The 23743-nt window shown below is 33.5% G+C and overlaps 1 protein-coding gene across 3 annotated transcripts in view; it reads left to right on the top strand.

Moving 5' to 3' along the window:
* The window catches only part of BLTP3B (bridge-like lipid transfer protein family member 3B), a 64450-nt gene that overhangs the window by 22464 nt on the left and 18243 nt on the right, over window positions 1–23743 (top strand). For all 3 annotated transcript variants that reach the window (XM_081130968.1, XM_081130966.1, XM_081130967.1), the window contains exons 2-13: window positions 4527–4689; window positions 6075–6113; window positions 6512–6603; window positions 10110–10299; window positions 10856–10996; window positions 11899–12069; window positions 13551–13731; window positions 15065–15148; window positions 16601–16783; window positions 17446–17564; window positions 20611–20752; window positions 22618–22811. In XM_081130968.1, coding sequence (XP_080987094.1) covers window positions 4527–4689; window positions 6075–6113; window positions 6512–6603; window positions 10110–10299; window positions 10856–10996; window positions 11899–12069; window positions 13551–13731; window positions 15065–15148; window positions 16601–16783; window positions 17446–17564; window positions 20611–20752; window positions 22618–22811 — 1699 coding nt within the window. The remainder of the gene's footprint in view (window positions 1–4526; window positions 4690–6074; window positions 6114–6511; window positions 6604–10109; window positions 10300–10855; window positions 10997–11898; window positions 12070–13550; window positions 13732–15064; window positions 15149–16600; window positions 16784–17445; window positions 17565–20610; window positions 20753–22617; window positions 22812–23743) is intronic.

Genomic DNA, 23743 nt, shown 5'->3' with positions numbered 1-23743 from the left:
TATATTACTTGATATGTGTATAGCATAATGTATCATAATTAAAGGGATTATTCCCTTTTGGACATGTAGCTGCTTTTACTTTTTTCCCTTTGTAAATGTCATTGAGATGAACATTATTGTACATACCCAGTCAAGATGTTGCCTGATTTCTCCACTAACCACATGCGTGCACACACGTTCCTTCCTGCCCAACACTAGGATGTATATGGGCACACACACGTTCCTTCCTGCCCAACACTAGTATAGTCAACTATTGTGTTCATGAGTTACTCAGTATTTTTGAAGTATGATTAGGTTCATTTGTTTCAGTTTGCTTTCAGTTTTAGGTTTCTTTTTCAGTCTCAGTTTCTTCATTCTATTTTACTTTTTACATATGTAGACTATTAACATGCTTTCCAAAGTCAAAACTGTTCAGAGCCAACCCCTCCTCTTGTGTACTTTATCTCCTGTCTCCTAATCAAGGATTCTCTGTCCTTCCAGTACGCTCAATACTAGCTTTCATTTTTCTGCATCATTGTTGTCAGCATACAAGCCCACTGACTTCTCACCTTAGAACAAAACCAAACCTGATTTCTCTCCTACCTCATTGGCCCTTCTTCTTAATCCCCTCATTGGTTTCTTTTACATTGCCTTGGCCTCTTAATGGTCCCTGACCACAGTCTTTGAGCCATTTCATTTTCTGTCTCCATCTTGCAACCATAAATACCATCTATAACATTGGTGACTACAAAATTCAAATCTGTAGCTACTGAGTGAGATTTGAATACCCAACTACTAACCTTTCAAAGCCTAAATTCTGTTCCTTAGTCTCAATTTATTTCTCCCTCTATCTCCTTACCTACTAAATGGCAATTCTATTCTTCCATCTACTTAGACCAAAAACCTTGGAGTCATCCTTGAATTCAGTCTATACAATCAGACCCTGTTGGCTTTACCTTCAGAATCTATCTAAACTGTTCCCTTCTCATCACTTCATACTCTTCCATTTTGATCCAAGGCAGCATCTTCTCTTACCTGCCTTATCGCAGTAGTCTCCTGTTTGGGCTTCCTGCTTCTGCCAATGTCTTCCTGTTATGTATTCTCAATAAAGTGATCCTTTAAAAATGAAAGCATCCTGTTCTAGTCAAAACCATCTGTAGACACTTTCATTTTTACTCAATAAAAGCCAGAGTCCTTAGGGTAGCTTAAAAGATCCTGCATGACCTGACCTCTTATTTCTCTCACCTCATCTCCTTTTATTCTTGCTCATGTTCATTTCCTCCAGTCACATTATCCTTCTTGCTGTTCCTCAGACGTGCCACGCAGGGTCCCACCTCAGGTTTTTGTCCTTGCTTTTCCTCTGCCTAGAACATTCTTCCTCACGTTGCTAGCTCCTTCACTTCCTTCAGATCTTTGCCCAAATGTCAAATTTTCAGTGAGGCTTTTCCTGCCCACCCTTAAAAAAAAAAGTTCCTCTTTTTATACCTCCTGTCTTACTATTTTGCTTTTTTCCCCCCTCCATAGATACCAAAACCTGGCTTACTATATATTTAACTTATTTTTTAATTCTCTGCATCCCCCTCCCCCCCGCATTAAGCTTCATAAATGCAGATATTTTTATCTTGTTCATTGTCAAATTCCCAGTGACTTTTACATTATAGGAACAGTAACAACTCACTTAATAGTGGTATGTTCTTGGGAGTGTGGTGAAAGGATTTATGGTGAAACCAGTTTTTCCATAGGCTAATTGATATAAACAAGAGTTAAGTTACTGTGGTATCTCACCAATGTTCTAACAAAATGACATTATTTGAGGACCTGCTATATCAATTAAAGTTTATTGAATGAAAGAGTTAATGAACAAAATGGTCAGGGCTTTGGATGATTGGTCCCCTCTTTGTCCTTCCAGATTTGTCTTTTACTGTCCTGGCCTCTTGCTGTGTTCCAGATGCTGATCTTTTTTTTTAGTTCTGTTTTATACCACGCTTCCTCCTGCCTCAGGACCTTTATATGCTTTTTTCCTCTGTTTGGAATACCCTTTCTCTCCCTGCCACCCTTTCCTTCTGTAGTTAGTGTCTGCTTATCCATTAGATATTAGCTCAAAAGTCCTTGTTTCAAAGCAGCTCTGGATTAAGACCCCCTACTGTATGCTCTCTCAGTCCTGCTATTTGATCTTCTGTCTCACCAAGTAAACTGAAACTTGCACAAAAGTAGGAACCTTGAGTGTACTGCTTGCTTGCCACTGTATGTGTCTGAATAGTGAATCCTCATTAAATACTTAGTGAATGCTCCCTTCTAACTCTAATGTTTTGCCTTGAGGAAGGGGTAGGTCGTTCCTGTATAATTAGGAATGGTGGGCTATCAGCAAACTTCATAGTATTAAACTAAACATGATTAGTAGCTAAGTATTATATAACCCAGCATTATTGGTTAAATATGAACTTTGTGTTTCTCAGTTGATATTCTGTGAGAAGATATGAATAAAGATAAAATACGGCTCAAGAAATTCTGGTTTAGAGTCAGTGGAGAAGCATGTGTATATTGATTGATAATTCTTGTTGATGTGTAGGGCATGTAAAAACCTAGTACATTTTGCTAGTTTAATTTCAGAAAAAGATAGAAGACTGGCTAATAACTCTTGTTAGCCAGTAAATTTTGTCAGTTTCACTTTTGAAAAGTAACTGCTGTGTGAAGTTAGCAATTTTACATTTTTTAGGGTTTTAAGGATTAAATAATGTATGTGTAAGTACTTTAAAGTGTGTAATTTTTGTTATTATCATTATTAGTTATGACATTAGGGAAATAAGTTACTCATTATGTTTACTCATGTAAAAAGTGGGGATAAAAATAGTGTTGACCCTAATGAGTTATTTTGGGAATTAGGTGAGATAGTAATGCATTCCTGCAAAGAGCCTGGTATTCAGTAAACCCGAGTCTCACATAGAGCACACCAACATGATTTGCTAAAAAGAGTTGCATAATCCCCTGCCTCAGAGACCTTTTAGAACAAAATATGTGTACTATAATTTATTCCTAGAATGATTTGAGTCAGTTTCTAAAGCTGGGAATCACTGGATGATTCTGAAAGTAGTTAGAGTGGGCCTTGAAACGTCAAAATTACAGATTTGATCCCCGGTCAGGGCACATAAAAACTAACCAATGGCCCTAGCCGGTTTGGCTCAGTGGTTAGAGCATTGGCCCGAAGATTGAAGGGTCCGGGGTTTGATTCTGGCCAAGGGCACATACCTCCGTTGCAGGCTGGATCCCGGGCGGGGGGGGGGGGGAGGCAACCAATAGATGTGTCTGTCTCACACTGATCTCTCTCTCTCTCTTTCTCTTTCTCCCCTCCCTTCTACTCCTTGAAAAGCAATGGAAAAAATGTCCACTGGTGAGGATTTTTTTTAAAAAATTAAAAAAGAACCAATGAATGCATAAATAAGTGGAACAGCAAATCAATGTTTCCCACCCTTGCTCTCTCTCAAATTAAATAAATAAATAAATAAATAAATAAATAAATAAATAAATAAATAAATGGAGTGCTAATGTGGACTTACTCATACTCGCTTGCTCTGAGCTCTAGCACTGGGGCAGCAGTCCAAAGGCACCAGGGACATTGTCCAACGAGGGCAGGAGGGGCAGCTTTCCCCCAGACAGAAGTGCTGACAGAGGTCATTGTTTCTTTGCTGAGCTGTCCCCCAACAGAGCCAGCAGACAGGCGCCGTATCTGAGTCTCCATCAACCTGGGCAACACTGTTCTCCCACCCCACCCAACTTGCAGGCCTGCCCAAGCCATTTCCAGTGGATTTTCTGTACAAGTGACCTAAGTCTTGTAAAGTACTGCATAGGAAATATAGTCAGTAATTTTTTAAAAGCTATGTATGGTGTCAGATAGGTACTAGATTTATCAGGGTGATCACTTCATAAGTTATATAAATGTCTAGTCACTGGGTTGCACACCTGAAACTAATATAATACAGTATATGAACTGTAATTGAAAATAAAAAATTATTTTAAAAATTAAAAATGTAAAAAAAGAAAAAAAAAGGAGTGCTATTCTACTGATCATCATTTTGGGATGGTGAATGGCGGTGACTACTGCTGCTGCTGCTACTTTTAAAGGTTCCTCTTTTTCCTACCTTCCTTGTAGGTTGGTTAGTAGAATAGGAATATTCCCTCCTGTGATGTAGTCTGTAACAAAGTGAACAAAATGTGATATGCACTGCCTTTCATAGTGCCTGGGAAATAGTGGATACTCACTAGATACTCATAAATTTGCAAGGCAGTGAGAACCAGAGCTTGATTACATGTGGGAATATGATTTAAATGTGTGACAGAAACACTGTAGGCTTTCTGTGAGAGAGCTATGGACAGGAGAGATGAAAACAACAAGTAATAAAACCGTGTTACAAGTGGATTCAAGTAGAGCCTGTCACTGCAGTTTTGGGTTTCTTAGTACTGCTGTTACATTTTTAATGCTTTGTATATTTGCAAGAGTGACTCTACTGTAACTGACACTAAAATAAATGTCAATATATATTATCTTTCAGATTTACCAAAAATTTATCTCCTGACAAGATAAACCTAAGCACCCTTAAAGGTGAAGGTGAACTGAAGAATTTGGAGTTGGATGAAGAGGTGCTCCAGAATATGTTGGATTTGCCTACATGGCTTGCTATCAACAAAGTTTGTTGTAATAAAGCATCTATTAGGGTGAGATTTTGATATCGGTGAAAAGCATTTTGTTTTTATTTTTTAATTTTATCCCTATCTTTTAAAATAAATATTTTGTTTTAGGTAATTCTGTCCAGAAGCATTTTTATTAACGTAGTTTAAAAAGGCAAATACCTTTTTCTTAAGTAATTACATGAATGTGTGCCTTATGAATTGTCATATAGTAATGTATTAATTTATGAATTAATAGATTTCAATTTCTGTTTAAAATTTATTATTAGTATTTAAATAAAATTATTGGTAGTTTAATACAACTCAAAGTTTTTTAATTGGATTTGTTATCAAATGTGACAATTTAAATTTGTGATAAACACTTTATTTTACTTTATTTTTAAAAAAATATGTTTTTATTGGTTTTTAGAGAGAGAGAGGAAGGGAGAGGGACAGACAAATAGAAACATCGATGAGAGAGAAACATCATCAACTGCCTCCTGCATACCCCCTGCTAGGCATGTGCCCTGACCAGGAATTGAACCAGTGACCTCTTGGTTCATGGGTGGACACTCAACCATTAAGCCACACCGGCCTGGCATAAACACTTTATTTTAAATGAAGACATAGGACTGATAAGTTATTATCATCTCTTTGTTATACTTTTATTTAAAGTTTTATTTCTTCTCCTCATTTGTTTCTTATTTTGAGGATTTTAAAATTTTCTTTTATTAATACATTACTTACTAAAACTTATTTTTACTTGCTTTGACACTAATCATGTCATACCATTTCTTGCTCTTAAAGACTAGGCTTAGTTTGCAAGTCTGCTCAGTAGAGACAGTTGAATGCTAATTTGTTTCTTAAAATTAAAATTAGGCACCAAAGAGAAGATTGTAGGAAAAAAAGATAGTTTCCTTTATTTTTTGTTCTATCCTTCGTAAACCCAAATATCTCCAAAGACATGTTATTTTAGTGCAGGTTATGTTTGAATATTATTTATTTGCTATTTCCTACATTTTATAGCAATGGCTTCACTTTTGTATTTGTTTTAAATATCTGTAAAGAGGTCAAATTCTAGAATATAAAAAATTGTTAAATGAACAAAATACTGATTATGCTTTGCTGGGAGGTCTTAGCTAAATTATGTAATTAAAATGTGTTTTAAGGACTGGGAAAAGAAGATATTTAAGAGAACCTGAAATTTTCATTTAAAAAGATGACTAAGAAAATATGACTAGTCTTTTATGTAATGTAGGCACATCTAATTTTAAGAGTATGAATGGCTCATTTTATTATTTTGCAATTTAAGAAAAAATTCATCTGATACAATTTGGTGTGTCTGTTACTATTTTAAGAAAGAAACTGTGTCGGTTACTATTTTACATCTTTTTAGTGATTCATTTTAAAGAAAAAACTTTTTCCCCCCCCAGATCCCATGGACAAAACTGAAAACACATCCCATCTGTTTGGTGAGTTCTGAACTGCCTCAGAAACAAACATTTATATAAGCATCTGATCTAACTACTCTTTTAATATTAATACTTTCTGGGGTTAGAAATTGCACTTCTATGAAATCTGACGATCTCAGCAGTATATGGCTGTTTCTTATGGTTTTTCTCTCATACTCCTATAAAACACACAGCTTTTCCACTAGATATTAAGGGCCTTGAGAAGGGACTGAATACACTGTTTTCTGTTTTTATATTTGTCTTTTTTTAGGCCTTTAGAGAGACATCTAAAATGACTCTGATCACTTCATGTTTACTTAGCTTCTAAAGAAATGAAAGAGAATACAGTCTTAAATATTTTTATAATATACATAAAATACAATATCTAATTGATTACATTTGTAATGTGTTTTTATTAGACCCTGGATAAAGTAATAATGGAAATGAGTACATGTGAAGAACCACGAAATCCTAATGGCCCATCACCAATTGCAACTGCTTCAGGACAGAGGTAAGCTGTTTGCATTAATCTGTATGACTGGCAAAGGGAATTTTCCTATTAGTCATATCTATTTTTTCTCTCATTGATTTGTTGTTCTACTTGTATATGCATTCATTCGTTCTTTTTTTTTGGATTTTTTTACTTTTTATTTACCTATAGTCATCTCTGTTATCTGCAGTAATGGAACATAAAGTCCACTAACCTACAGCAGTCTCTATTTCAGTCACCTCTCCCATCAAACATTGTACAGTTTTAGTATATACATTGCAAAAGTAGCAAAATTGATTTTAGCCTTTTATTCATCTTGCTTTTCTTGATATTTAAATAGCAATGATCAAACAAAGGCAGAGCAGTAGTAGAAAATGAAAGCAAAAGAGCTTGGGCATTCTATAAATCAGATGCATATCATTTATTCAGTGCATCAGTGGAACCTTTATAACTCTAAAGAGTTAAATTGATATCTAAAAAAATTATAGACCTTTTGGATTACTCTAAAATTCATTAAATAAAGAATGCTCATAAATTGGATTTTGATAGATAAAATCAGATGCTAATAAAGTAGAAGCATGAATCCCATTTCACAAAGCTTTCTTGAAAAATTAGAATAGTTCTTGAAAAATAGATCTTTAAAAAAGTGCCTTCTTATTTTTGCATTCAGTATTTTTGGATCTTGTACTATGTATCATTTTCTCAAGGCAGGATTTCTACACTATTTTGGATTGTGCAACTGTTCGTGTAAAATGTTCACATAGATTTTAATGTGATTGGTGCCTCCTCAAATTGTATAATTTGCCAGCCCTGAACATTTATAGTACTCTGGGTGCAGAGGAAACCAGTGATAAAACTCCTCTGAGGATGAACATGCACATACATATATACACACACTTACACCATCCTCTTTCACCAGGGTTGAACCACCTTCAGACTAGTGCATTCTACCAGATGTATGATTTATATTTGTATTATAGGTAATAGTGACTCTGAAAAGAGCCTTCACATTAACTTCTATGTAGTTTATGCATTGTCCAGCAATTTGAGATTTTGAAGTTTAAATTGTGTTTTCAGGTTTGATAGAGTAGATTGAAGCAGTTGGTCTTTAAATTGGCTGAAGTCAGAAAATTTAGAAAGGAAAGATGTTTATAAGATTATTGAAAGAGGAAAATTGCTATTAATAAAAGGTTTATCTTAATTAGATATGGCAGAAATTAGGTATTTTGTCAATGTGTGGTAAGTGTAGTTGATAGTGTTCTTCCAAATTCCCATTTTTATGGTATCAGTAAGCTTTAAAATTTGGCTTTATAAACATATAATGGCAATTCTTATATTTGGATGCATGGCAGTATGGTTCATCTATTTCCACACTTTCCAGACTTGCCTGACTGTAACAATCACTTAGAGTGTTCACTAAGTCTGCAGTCTTCCAGGCTCCTTCTTTTGAAATTATGATTCATTAGGACTATAATGGTTGTCAAGAATATGAATATGTATTTTTAACAATTCTTTATAGTTATGTAATTTAGGGAAATACTGATCTATTTGATGTTTCTAGCTAAGAGATTAAAAAAGAGGGAAACTAATAATAGGTTTAGAAAAACTTTACTTATAAACTGGAATTTTACCTTTTTAATTTATAATGGATTATGTAATCAAACATGTAGACTTAGTTATTGATACAGGCATCACCCTTCTGATGGTAAATCCTCCAATGCAATTGTAACACTTTAAAAAAAAAATTATTGATTTGGGGGAGAGAGAGAGAAACATTGATTTGTGGTTCCTCTTATTTATGCATTCATTGGTTGATTCTTGTATGTGCCCTGATCAGGGATCAAACCTGCAACCTTGGTGTACTGGGACAGTGCTCTAACCAACTGAGTTACCTGGCCAGGGCTGTAACACTTTTTAATGTGTATACATAAGAATAGATGGGGTTGGATATTCTAAAAGTTATTCCCATGTACTTATTATAGAAATATTTTCTCCAACTCCAGGAATATTTCTACCTAAGTCACCAGTATTTGTCTTTAGGATCAAAGCAGCTCCTCCCTAGGATGCTAATGAGTTCTTACTCTTTGGTTCTCAATTTTCTAAACCCAAGGTAGATGGCCACCTCTTTTTAAAACAAAATTACCTCAGGCAAGCCAAGGACTATATAAATTACTACGCATATTCTTTTTCATTTATGGACTACAGCAGCCTTTTGAAATAGGTATTATTTTCATTTTACAAATGAAACTTTCAATAGTATTAATAATAGTATTAATAATTTACTTTTAATAGTATTAATAATTTTCTACTATTAATACTATAAATAATAGTTACATTTTGTGAAGTATCATGAGTCAAGAAATGGACTGTTTGGTTCATGTGCATTATTTCATGCAGTTGACAGCCTGCAAAGTATTACCTGATTTAAAAGATGAGGCTTAGAAAGGTGCAGTTGATTTACTTATTCCTTAAGGTAGTAAATAAAAAAGCATAGCAGTTGGTATAGTGGAGGCATGTAAATGCTCCATAAAGATAATGGGTTCAGTTTTATACATATTCACTTGAAATGTGTGAGAGTAAGCCTGGTGGAGCTATGTGGTGGACATTTGAATTTTACAGTCGGAAGTTCCTGTGAGATCTGGATGGAGACATAGATTTAGGAATAATGGTCATTGATGATAATACAAGTAATGTACCAGTTGGGCAAACTTTTACCACCCCTCCTGCCAAAATATATTGATAGTGTATATTCCAGTTATACTGTACTACTCATCATTCTCGAAACATAACCTCTGCTCTCCTACCTATTTATCTGTGCCTTTGCTCATGCTTTCTCCTGTTCCAGGATTTCCCTTCCTTCCCATCTCTCCCGGTGGAAACTTCATCTTTCTTTCCTGGATGTATTTCTCCCTAGTTATAAGCAGTTTCTTCCTCTACTAAGTATACTGATGATTCCTTTTTTAAAACACAATTACAGATTGCTTCATGGTTTTAGTTAACTAGGGCATTTTTTCCCCTGCCCTAGTAACTTGTGAGCCCTATAATGCCATAACTGTATTTTGGTTTTCCTTATGTCTCAGCGTTGTTCACATAGTAGATGCTCAGTAAGTATTTGCTGAATTGAATTAGAGAGTGTGCACTTTTTCTAACCTTCCTACTAAATTATGAGATTATATTCCACTGGACTGACTGTATCCCCCTTTGTGTGAAGAATTTAGCGCTCTTACTTATGGTGTAGATGCCAGTCGTCTGGACTGATGCTTGTTGAGATACCGATTTTAATAATTTAATTTAGGGAATAGCCTCCAATTTTAAAAACCTTTTATTATTTTGAGAAGAGCATTTTTATAACTTACATGTAACCAGGCTAGAGTATTGTTTTCACAAAAAACTTGGTTTTTTAAACACAAATGAATAATATTATGATACTTTGTGTACTTGTTTGAGAATATTAACAGGTAACTTTTTTCTTTTAATGATTTTTTTGGCTTTAGCACATTATATTTTGTTTTGCTTTACTTTTCCAGTGAATACAGCTTTGCTGAAAAAGTAGTTGAGGGAATCACTGTTTCTGTAAATTCCATTGTCATCCGCATTGGAGCAAAAGCTTTCAATGCATCCTTTGAACTTTCCCAGCTACGGATCTATAGCGTGAATGCAAACTGGGAGCATGGAGATTTAAGATTTACTCGTATTCAAGACCCACAGAGAGGAGAGGTAAATAGTTTTTTCTTTGTTTAAAATTTATTTTAGTCACTGATAAATAAAAGATGTTTAAAATAATTACTTCTTATGGTTACCTAGATTCACATACTACTAAATTTGCCATTTAACTATACTTTTCTCTGTTTTACTCTTAATCATTATCAAGTGTACATGTTTCAATATTTTTATTGTAATAAATCTTTCAACTCATAGAATTAATGATCCTATTTTAACTTAACAGCTACTCAGAATTGAATTTTACATTTACAAAACTAAAACATGCCATTTAAATTCATGGTCACATGATTCAAATACTCTTTGTACTTTATATTAAAATTAAATTGCTTATAATGAAAGTATTAACAGCTTTACAGATGATGAATATAATTATGAAGGTGTGTTACTAAATTTGTTGGAAGTATACAATTTCAAAAATATAATCATAGTGACTATATCTAAAATATATGAAAATTAGTGAAGAGATACATTTCTATTTCTTTTTTTAATCTACATTTTTCACATTCTATTTTGCATGAGTAAGTGAAGCTAATCTCTGTGTTCTCTGTAGGTTTTGACATTTAAAGAAATAAATTGGCAGATGATTCGAATAGAGGCAGATGCTACCCAAAGTTCACATCTTGAAATTATGTGCGCTCCTGTTCGATTAATAACCAACCAATCAAAAATCAGAGTCACACTTAAAAGAAGGGTAAGTTAATGGAATTTTCTTTGTGATTTATATGATAACTATTGGAATTGACAGGAAATTTAAAATAATTTTTAGGCAAAATATTGGCATATTAAAGCAGTGCAAAATAAAAGAAAATATAATGCCTAAAGCAATATTTGAAGAAACCTACTGTAATAACATTTTTCAGTCCTCTAGATTTAATACTTAGATTTTTATTTTTTATGATTAAATAGATTTCTCAGTTGCCAGATATCTGTTGAACATGAACAGTTTTATCATTTTATTTCTCCTGTTGAATTGCTCAGGAGTAGGTAAACAGAAACTGAAACTACTGGCTTTCGAAGGTTATTAAGATATGACTGATAATTAAGATAAATAGGGAAGATAGGTACTTATGGATGTCAGAAGTTGAGAGTCCACTATGGATTGTGATGAAGTTTAATGACAGAGTAATTATTTTAACCATGGCTTAAAGTCTCAACATGTTTTGTATCACTAGACACAAATTATTATATACTAAATTAAACTAAAAAAAAAACTTTTTTAGAATATGTGGTTAAAATAGCATTTTAGTTTTTAATTAACTTTATTGCCCCTTTTTCTACTAGAATTAGTTGAATTAACATATGTAATTAAATGATTTATTAGCTATAAATACAAAATTAAATTATATAAGTACTTGTACCTATGTAACTTTGACTTGTTTAGGTATAGGAACTTGTCAGTCTTTTTTACCACTCTATTGCCAATACTAAGAAATATTCTTTCCATACTTTTGGAACTCATTAAATATTTGGTGAGTGAAGGAAGATCCATGTTTAATTCGATTCAAAAATTAAATATTTTAAAATAAAAGTACATTATAAGTTTTATTTCTTGGCTTAATTTTATGAATCAATTTTTTTTCTTTTTTTTGACAGTTAAAGGACTGCAATGTCATTGCAACAAAGTTAGTTCTAATATTGGATGACTTATTATGGGTTTTAACAGATTCTCAGTTGAAGGCTATGGTACAATATGCAAAATCTCTTAGTGAAGCAATAGAAAAATCAACGGAACAAAGGAAGAGTATGGCTTCTGAACCTACACAGGTATGCTATTAACAGGAAAAACACCTTACTTTACACGTAAGTGGTTTAACAATCAGAATAGTTAGTTTCCTTTATGTGAAATAGATTATAATATTCTGAGTCCAAGAATCTTCTTATATATCTTACTATATAATTTTATATATTTGATACCTATATGAAAAGATATATTTCTGTCTATATAGTGCTTATTTTGTTTGGAAGCCTCTGTTAGCACTAGAGCTAAGGATCACATAAAAATATTTTTATTTTACTTTTTTAATATATATTTTTTAATCCTCACCTGAGGATCTTTTTTAAGTTGATTTGAGAGACAGAGGAAGAGAGAGAGAAAAACATCAGTGTGAGAGAGAAACATTGATCAGTTGCCTCCCATACACGCCCCTTCCGGGGATCAAACCTGCAACCTTTTGGTGTATGGGATGACGCTCCAACCAACTGAGCCACCCCACCAGGGCAAGTTTTTGACATTTTTTAATAAAAAATTTGGTCTTGCCCTGGCTGGTGTGGTTAGAGCTTCAGCTCCTGCACTGGAGAGCTGTGAGTTCAATTTTCCCAGTCAAGGACACATACCTGGGTTGCAGGTTCAGTCCTCGACCCTGATCCAGGCGCATGTGGGAGGCAACCAGTCTGTATGTCTCTCTCACATCAGTGTTGTTTTTTTTCTCTCTCTCTCTTTTCCCCCCCTCTCTCTTCCTCTCCCTCCTCCTTCCTTCCTCCTCCCTTTCCACTCTTGCTAAAAAAAAAAAAAAACAATGGAAAAAATATCCTCAGGTGAGGAATAACAAAGCAAACAAACAAATTTAGTCTTTATTTCATTTCAGGTACAGTTCTAAGGCTGATATATCTTCAGATTATGTGTGCAGAATTATTTTAGGTTATTAGAGGGTCACACATGGTTATATACTTCACCAGTATTCTATGCTTTTTGTCTCTGGGGAGAAAGGAATTTTGAACTTACAATCTGTTTCTCCTGCTTTCTAGCTTCTTTAGATATTGAAGTTCAAAGGACACACACCTTATAAGAGGCACCAGAGCACTTACAGTACTAAATAATATCACAAGCTCTTTTACAAAGAAGTGATTAATATCTACAGAATATATAATAGTGTATACAGCTGATGTTTACAGGGCTCACATTTGTTTTCTCTTTAATATATAGAACTATATTCAAATAACCTGCCTTTAATAGTTAATAAGTATATTTTCTAAGACAAGAAGGGCTATAAATATGTATATATATTCAAATATTTGCCAAAATATATTGGGTTCATATTCAAATTGTGTATAGTTTATCAGTTTCTTAATTTTAGTTTTATTCTTATGAAATTCAGAGAGTATTTTAGAAAAACTGAGTTATTGATACAAAAGAAAATGTATTAGGTTGTTTTTCATCACTTTACTCCTAAGAATATTTAAGTTTTCTTTTGCAGGGAATTTCAAGTTTTTAACTTGCAGTGCTAAGGCAGTCTTGAATCTTTTAGAGCTCTGCAGCAGCCCCATCTATGCAGCAAGTGAAGACATCACATACTTCAAATGCTCCTGATCTAAATGATGCAATTGTGAAACTATTCAATGACTTTGATGTCAAAGAAACCTCCCATCATTTAGTGATTTCTCATCTAGATCTACACATATGTGATGATATTCATGCTAAAGAAAAAGGTAAAGATGCTTATTTTAAACTATTTTGGTTTTTCTAGAATTTACTATAAAGTTGGGTTGTTTATCATGTGTAATATGTAGTATGTACTATAAGATAACTGGTCATAATTTTACCATTCATAAGTGATATATACATGAAAGATGTAATGTTAAACATTATAGATTGTAGTATGTTGAGCTCCATAGAGACAGCGCTAGGGAAAGTGTGAACCGGAATAGCCCTGGGCGACACTGTGCTCGTTGAGGAAAAGTGATTAAACATGGCAATGGAGATCCTAAGAAGCCAAGAGGCAAAATGTCATCATATGCTTTCTTTGTGCAAACTTGCCAAGAGGAGCACAAGAAGTAGCACCCAGATGCTTTAGTCAACTTCTCAGTGTTTTCTAAGAAGTGCTCAGAGAGGTAGAAGACCATGTCTGCTAAAGAGAAAGGAAAATTTGAAGCATTGGCAAAGGCGGACAAGGCCTATTAATGAAACAAATGAAAACTTATATCCTTCCTAAAAGAAATAAGTTCAAGGATCACAATGCACCTAAGAGGCCTCCTTTGGTCTTTTCTTGTTTTGTGCTGTGTATTGCCCCCAAATCAAAGATGAGCTATGTGATCTTGGACAACCTGCACAACCTAATAGACTCAATTTCCTCTTCAGTAAGAGACAAGATGGTATAGTGTAGTGGTAATATTTTCTGGGTTCAAAACCAACTCTACACTTACTTGGCCTGTTTTACTTCTTTCTGTCTTAATTTCTTTATTTAGAAATTAATAATAATAATAATAACAGTATCTATCTCATAGGGTTGTTATGAAGAGCAAACAGGTAAGTATATCTAAAGTATTTAAAACAGTGCTTGCCCAGCTGGCGTGGCTCAGGGATTGAGCATCGACCTAGGACCCAGGAGATCATGGTTCAGTTCCCTGTCAGGGCACATGCCCGGGTTGTGGGCTTGATCCCCAGCAGGGGGCTTGCAGGAGGCAGCTGATCAATGACTCTCTCATCATTGATGTTTCTCTCTCTCTCTCCCTTTCCCTTCCTCTCTCTGAAATCAATAAAGATATATTTTTAAAACAATAAAATAAAACAGTGCTTGACATTTGGTTAGGGCTATAAATATAGAAGTTTATTGCATCCTCATTTTTTAGCCTAGTACCTGCAAATGATAGAGGCTTAATACTTATTAGATTGAGTTGCATTTCCTAAAATCCTTAATGTATTATTCGTGATAACAGAAAGACAGTTATTACTGCTCAGACTGTAGGTGTGGTAAATTAAGTGTTTCTGATATTTGCTTAATATTCTTTTCTTTCTCTCAAATCCATCTTTTTCTTTTCCCAGAGTCAAATAGACGTATTACTGGAGGGGCTATGCAACTGTCTTTTACAAAACTGACTATAGATTATTATCCTTATCACAAAGCAGGTATGTATAACAATTTCTATAAAAGAAAAATCTTGCTTTAAATTATATAGCTATTTGTTTCATTTTTTAAATTTTATTTTAATTTTTAAAGCAAAAGGGAATCAGGACTTTTGTTTTTCCCCTGTAGTATCTTACCAAGAACATGTAATTGCCATAGAAAATATTTATGCATTTCATGCTGAGGTTTATGTAGATTATTAGAAAGTGTAATTGTTAGAAATTGTCAGTATTCGAAATAACTAATTTAAAACTTTTAAAAATTAGAATACAGAGGGCACATATTTGTGTTATTTTGTTAATTGTGACTCAAACAAGTTTATTAATATGTTTGGATTTTTAAATGATATATTTAGATATTAAAAAATCAAAAAAGAATTTAAAGCAAAGGATAACAGATTTTAGCTAAGTCTTAGGAGTCTGGGTACTTAAAAAAACCACTTTTCTCTATTTTCTTAATTTCTTAATCTCAATGAATGAGATTTAATAGGCTCCTTTATAATCAAATATTGATAGGTTTTTCACTTCAAATAATAAAAACAAAAAGAATGTGTGTTCGTGGCCAAATTAGGTAATTTGATCTTATAACCATCTCTGCATTTTGGTGGTATATGGCTTTTTGTTTTTAATTCACACAAATAACAAATGAGTTTTCTAGGATTTTAAAAAGTGATAAAATTTTTCTGTTTACAATTTTTTATCTCCCAGTGTTAGTCCATTCTATATCAGTACCTGACAGCTTTTAAAGGTTATACTGTTTGTTTTGATTTTTGTTTGAGAGGCTTTTTCTTATAATCTATTTCCGCGGATTCATAAGTTACTTACATGTACCTAAAATACTTTTAACTATAAAATCATTCATATTGTGAGGTAAAACTTTCAGCTATAAAGTAGATTTTCTTTTCTTAATCCTTTTATATACATATTACTTCCTTTAGTTGCTACAGAGAAACCTAATAATCCTGATTTTTAAAATTTTCCCTCCAAAAAACTTATATAGAGATGTAGTTATATCTTTATCACTGATGTCCATCTTGAGAATTTTTATCAGTTTCTCAGTTTTCTAATAATCCTCATCATTTTTGTGGATAAGTTTTTCTTGGTCACTTTACAGGTGATTTTTGATGAAAAGACTGTTTTCTTTGCTGGTGTTTTCTGGGATTCTGGCCAGGGGGGCTAGGCTAGGTGATTGTGCATTAGGTGAAGGTTCACAAGCAGTGCTGCTCCCAATGGAAACTTTGAACGATGTTTTTACCAAGGGTTGGTTCTAGGTAGAAACCCTCCCAGATTACTTCCTTTTGACTTTATTTCCCTTTGTTCTAAATGTCTGCTCATATTTTTTAGGAAGATTAAAATTTGTAGTAGGTGAAGGCTGTAAATTTATTGGAAAATTGAAGAATCCCTAAATGAGAATTGTGTACTTTTCAGTGCAATTTCTTATTATTCATTTTACAGGAGATAGTTGTAATCATTGGATGTATTTTAGTGATGCAACCAAGACAAAAAATGGATGGGCCAGTGAGCTGTTACATGAATTTGAGTGCAATGTTGAAATGCTTAAACAGGCTATAAAGGATCATAATGCAGGTTCACCTCCTAAATCCCCAACACATGCCTCTCCCCAGCACGCACAAACAGGTATTTCACCTATAGCAACATTATGGCATTCCTCTAATATTGTGTGTGTATGTGAGCATGTATGTGTTCATAATAGGGTATTTTCTGTAAATAAGTATTATGTTTAATGTATAAAAATCCTGCATCTTATTCAGACCATAGGCAGATGGAACAAAAAGACTAATACCCAGGTAGAATATTTCAGGCTGTTAAATGGCTAGTTTTCTCTCTTTAAAAAAAAAATTTATTGATTTCAGAGAGAGGAAGAGAGAGGAGAGAGATAGAAATCAATGATGAGAGAGTCATTGATTGACTGCCTCCTGCACACCCCCTGACCGGGAATCAAACTGCGATCTCTTGGATCATAGGTTGATGCTCAACCAATGAGCCACACTGGCCGGCCGAGTTTTCTCTTTTTAGTAACTATTTCAGCCAAAAGTTATCATGTGAGAGTATCTTAAATGTGATGCAAGTATGATTCCTGTTTAAAGGATAATCATCATGAAAAAGTAGTCACAATTACTTACATTTCTATATCGATTTATATGTGAAGTATTTCCATATATATTACCTCATTTGAGAAATCAGAGTTTATCTGTATTTCTAGTAGCTGTCATAATAGTAAAAAGAGTGACTGTTGGGGGAAAATGCAATAAATTGAAAGGAGTTTTTGTTTCCCACAGAGAAGGACTCAGCTCTGAAAGGGACTTCCAGAACACCTTCAGTATTATCTAAACAGTCCAAAGCTAAGTTAATGTCTAGTTCTGTTGTGGTCAGACTTGCCGATTTCAATATATACCAGGTATGTTTTACTTTTAAATTTTCTGATAAATACATTTAGTATCTCCTGCAAGCAACTTTTATAATATATTATATATATATAATATATAATATAATGCCACCATTTTATTTAAAAACACCTTGACCAGTTTTGTGAAATGGCTAAATAGAATAGAAAATATCAGTTTATTATTTTTGTGTATGTAGTTTCCCAGGATTAGGCATACTGTGAAGTTAAGGTCATAGTCCTCTAAATTGCCAAGTCTGCACAAGACTTCTCATAACAACTGCAAGTTTAGAGAGTTCTGTAAACTGCCCACTGATTTGAGAATTCACTGGAAAAATTCACAGAACTTACTGAAATCAATTATACTCAGTCACATTTATAACAGGGGAAAGGATACAAATTAGAACCAGTCATAGTGGTGATTGCAGAGGGTGGGGAGGAGGGTGGTGGAAGTGGAAGAGGGCATAGAGGGGAGTCTGGGAGGATTCTAAATTCAGAACTTCCTTTTCTTCAGGATACATTAGTCACCTGGCTTAGATGTGTAACAATATGCATGAAATATTGCCCACATAGTTGAATTCAGTCTGTAGGTGGACTGATAGAGGTGACCCAAGGTGTCCACCCTCTGAACACCACTAAGGCAATCAAAATGGCCAGTACAACTCTGAGACATCTTGTGAGCATAAACTATCACATCGTGGTCCCAGGGGTCCACCATATATAGGAAATTCCATAGCATAGAATTACCTCCCAGGTCTGGCAGGGTTAAAGGCCAGCCCTTTCTTTGTAGTCCAGATTGTGACACAATTGCCTTAGTGGAAGAAACTAAAATACCTTTTTACTTATTGAACTGAGTATTGGCTATACTGTTAACATAATTTTATAGCTAAGAACTCTATATCCCATTTACACTAAAAACTTTATTCAGGCTGTAATCTCACAACATGGTCTAACCTCATTTATTGAGACCAACACAATAAATATGTGACCTATTTTTTTTTTAAAAGATTTCAGATGTGTATTAGCATTTATGAAATAATTCTATTTTGATAAGCCTATGACTTTGAGACTTAGTTTTATCTGAAAAGTTTTCATTTTACTCATTGGTTTTTAATTGAGGCTGATTACTACCCAGAGGACATTCAACATTGTCTGAGGGCAGTTTTGTTTTTTTTGTTTGTTTGTTTTAATATATCTTTATTGATTTCATAGAGAGGAAAGGAGAGGGATAGAGAGAGAGAAACATCAATGATGAGAGAGTCATCTATTGGCTGCCTCCTGCACGCCCCCGACTGGGCATCGAGCCCACAACCCCGGCATGTGCCCTGACCGGGAATCGAATCCCGATCGCCTGGATGTTGGGTTGACACTCAACCCCTGAGCCACGCCCGGCCGGGCTGAGGGCAGTTTTGGTTGTCACAGTTGGAACAGGTTGCTATTCACATTAATGGGTAGAGACCAGTGATTCTGCTAAACATTTTACAATGTACTGGACAGCCCCCACAACAAAGAATTATCTGGCCCAAAATGTCAGTAGTGCAAATTTTGAGAAACCCTGGCTTAACAGTTATTTTTTTATTGTGCAATTGCTTTTTCCTTTACATTCTATATATAATATAACTCATCTCATTTGAAGCAGACTTTAAATTATGAGATTTAATAAATTCAAATGGTAATGAATTATCCACAATCTCAAATTGTTGAAGGTGAAATATAGTAAAGAAATCCCAGATAGACAAATATAACAAAACAAAACTAAAGCAACAGGAAGAAAATAAAACAGTATATTCATTACATTTTGAATCACTCTTTAAATAATAAGGGAAAAGGGGAATAAGCCGTTTTCTATTAAAATTATTTGACACTTTGAATTGAAAAGGATTTATTTTCATACATGCGGAGAAAAGCTTAATTAGATAATGTAAGGAACTGACTTAAATTTATAGACGACAAATAATCAATAGGTTTGATTAGCAATTTACATGAGAAAACATAAATAAACCATTGAAAAAGCATTTCAGTTTGTGTGAGAAATATACATGTATGTTGAATGAAGGTGAAAAAAAAAACCTTGAGATATGTCCTTGGGTCTACTAAGCATAAATAAGTGAAATTGATAAAATTCGTTTGAACTTTGGAGAAATTAGTATGTACATTTTTAATGTAATTATAAATTACCACTTTTGGGGTGAGGATAATGAGAACCTTAAAACTAACTTTTTAAAAAAATTTAAATGAGAAGCATTTATAATTGTATTTTTATTTTTATTTTTGTAAAATATACATAACAAAATTTACCATCTTAATCATTTTTAAGTGTACAATTCATTGGTTAAGTATATTCACATTGTTGTGCAACTCTCACCACTGTTTATTTTCATAATTTAAAAAAAAAATATATCTTTATTGATTTCACAGAGAGGAAAGGAGAGGGGGAGAGAGATAGAAACATCAATGATGAGAGAGTCATTGATCGGCTGCCTCCTGCACACCCCCGACTGGGGATCCAGCCAGCAACCTGGGCATGTGCCCTGACTGGAAATCGGACCCCGATCACCTGAATCCAAGGCCCACGCTCAACCACTGAGCCACGTCTCGCCGGGCTATTTTCATAATTTTTTATCGTCTCAAACTGAAACTCTGTATATAACTATATTATTTTTCTTAATAAAGAAATTTGGGTAGAGGATTTATAAAGTACATGCTGAAGAAGCATTGTAGTCTTGAGGACTTAGAACTATGTCCAGACTCTGCCATTTACTTATTTATATTATCTTATAGAAATATTCTATCTGTTATTTTAAGGCTCAAAATAATAAGTTTGCAAGGAATGTTGTAAAGAGTTGATTTTGTAATTGATGAGAATCCAAAGGGAATAGTTTTCTGAATAGTCGATTCAAAAACAATTTAATGTGAAGTTAAAGTTTTCATTGGAAATTAAACATTCATAAATTATTGGGAGCAGTTTTAAGAGTTTAAAGTGATGTCTATGCTGCATAAATTCTTTGTAAAGGGCTTTGATACTCAGTGTTACTTTAGGAAACTTAATTATTTTTTTTAGGTCTCTACAGCAGAACAATATCGTTCTTCCCCCAAAAGTATGATTTCTTGCAATAAAAAATCCCTGTATCTTCCTCAAGAAATGTCAGCTGTCTATATAGAATTCACAGAATATTACTATCCAGATGGAAAGGATTTTCCAAGTAAGAGGGTTTCCTATTCTGTTATTTGTCCATTACTTGGGAAGTTGTTTTTTTCTTTTCTTGCTAAGTTGTTGAGTCTTATAAATGTGAAAAAAGAAACAAAGGTCCATTGTTCTTTCCTCTGGTTATCATTGTATGTAGTACATAACTCTAGGATAGCATTTTTGTGTATCATTGTTTGTTCATGGATTCTTTTCCCTTACTAGCTTGTAGCATACTTGATGTCAGGAACTATGTAGTATTCATGCCTCATTTTATCACTGATTTTTGACTCATTTTTATACTGAGTAGCAGTTTGTTTAATGACAGGCTATTTGTAGAATAAGATCATATTTTTTCCGTTAGTAAAACCCTATTTATATTTCTGGTATATAAATATAAAACTATATATTTCATTGAGAGGATGACTAATGAAGCTACAGAGAATTTTTTGGCCTTTTTTTAATGCCCATATATATACCTTGGACAACTTTTTGCACTTGTCCTTAGTTAAATATTGAATTCTATGAATTTTTATTTATAAACTACTTTGGGGGCCTAAAGTTAAAATGATTATACATTTGTGTTCTTTGAATGTTAAAATTCTGTGCTAGTTGTCTCGGTTAATCGAGGAGTCTTTCAAACTAAAATTTGCCTTTGTTTATGTGGTACCTTTTTCATTATTGTAGTTGAAAATCATAGTTGAGAAAAAGTGTTTAAATGAAATAGGTTATGTTATCAGAAAAAAAATTTTTTTACGTCTTTAAAAGTGGAACTCCAAAATAGTTTGATCTCCTTTGCCCATTTGTTTAATATTGACTTAATATAGGTTCTTAGTTTCAAAGGGCTCATGCCTTTGTTGTTACATAAAAAGAAGGTAGCCTGCTCTGGCCAGTGTGGCTTGGTTGGGTGTCATCCGTGCACCGAAAGGTTGCTGGTTTGATTCCGTCAGGGCACATGCCAGGTTATGGACTCAATCCCCAGTAAGAGGCATGCGGGAGGCAGCCAGTCGATGTTTCTCTCTCTCTCTGTCTCTAAAATCAATTTTAAAAAACATATTTTAAAAATAAATAAATAAAAGTTCTAGATGTGCATACTATTTGCTTTGGTAGAAATAAATAGGTCTGAATTTTTAGAATAAAATATCTTCATCAAGATGATCTGAAAATGATACTGGCTTTTATGATACAAATATATGTGGATTTCAGGAAGTGATATATACTCTAATTATAAATATTAGTTTAGCATATATTAGCACTAAAACATTTATCCAAACCCTAGGCATTTTAGTATTTTGGGGGTGCTATGATAGTGTATTCATTTGATTATTTAAGGGATACTTGAGATTTTACTTTGCACCAAGCACTTTTCTAGGTTTAGGATTAAGGAGAGAATAAACCTGCACATGGCCCTCCTCTTAAGGAGATTGGCCTGGTTTACTACTTTCATAAGAAATTAATCATTAAGACTTTTTTCTTTCATTGTGGAGGATTCAGATTAAGATTCAGGTAGTAGAAGTCCTTATAGAAATAAGGGATTAAGGATCACAACTTTGATGTAATAATTCATTAAAAAGGTAAGGTTTTTTTGAAGTTTGCTTGTTGGTGACTATAACATTAGGAAAAGAGATCTAAACAGTATTTCCCATTTATACAGTTAGTTTTAGATTAAGTTGTATATTTTTCAGTTACTGAAACAGAAAAATGTTTTTTGTCTAAACGTGTTTGCTATATTCACACATGTCACTTTAAATTTGTAAATAACATCTGAAAAACTTTTCACCTAAAAAAAGAATAAAACTTGTTTAAAAATGTCTTTTCTGTTCTCAAGGAAGATTACAAACTACCTGTTTATTAAAAATCTTTTTAAAATTTTTTTCTCCACAGTTCCATCTCCCAACCTTTATAGCCAGCTGAATGCACTACAGTTTACTGTGGATGAAAGAAGTATTCTGTGGTTAAATCAATTTCTGTTGGATTTAAAACAGAGCCTTAGTCAATTTATGACTATATACAAGTTGAATGACAATTCAAAATCTGATGAGCATGTTGATATTCGAGTTGATGGCTTAATGCTAAAGGTACCATATAAACAAGTGGCTACAAGAACAAAACCATTTTTACAGATGAAAAGTTAACACCATTAATTTCCAGGATTTAAGAGGGGTGCTCAAATATAAATCAGCTTCATTGCAATCTTAATTTTGATTTTGAAATTTCAGTTTTCTGATTTTCAATTATAGAAGCTTTAAGAGACTCTTTTTTTCCTGCTGCTTTCTCTCCCTTTTATTTTTTTCATTGCTTATCCATTTGGAGGTAAGCAGTAGAAGTAAAATTTAAATGTCACTTTTTTCCTTCTTATCAGAGCTGATAAAAATTTTCTTTTAAGGAGGGTAAATAAAACAGTGAAGCTTTAAAGTTATATCTAGGCTTTATTTACTCACTTTTATTCTATTATTAATATCCAAAGGTAATAGAAAGTTGTTTTATATTACAGCCCGGTAATTGGTAATATGAATGCCTTGGGTATTTAAACTTCAAAGGAAGGAAAGTTTTTTTAAAATTTTATTTTATTGTTGACAGTATTACAGATGTCTCCCTTTTTGCGCCTGTCCACCCAACCACCACCCCACCCCAGGCCTTCCCTATGCTATTGTCTATGTCCATGTGTTATGCATATATGCATATATGTTCTTTGGTTAATCTCAGGAAGAAAATTTTTTAAAAAGCAGTTTAGTGTAGTAAATAGAATAAGACTTGGGCAAGGATGAAAATTTCAGTGTGTCTGGTAGACTAAATTTATGTACCTTTAATTTCTTCTCTGTAAAACGAGGTTAATAATACTTCAATTACATTACAGACATGTTTTAAAGATCTTATATTCAATAGAAAGACACATTTTGTAACATAATTTATGATACAATTGTATAATGATCTTTACATTTGCTGTGTATGGACAGTTTTAAAGCCAGCCACTTTGAACACTTTGATGTGAATATTTTTAGCACTGAGG

This window comes from Miniopterus schreibersii (assembly GCF_964146895.1).
Source record: "Miniopterus schreibersii genome assembly, chromosome: 2".
NCBI classification, from domain to species: Eukaryota; Metazoa; Chordata; class Mammalia; order Chiroptera; family Miniopteridae; genus Miniopterus; species Miniopterus schreibersii.
Note: the sequence above shows the minus strand (reverse complement) of the source record. Positions and strands in the feature narration are given on the sequence as shown.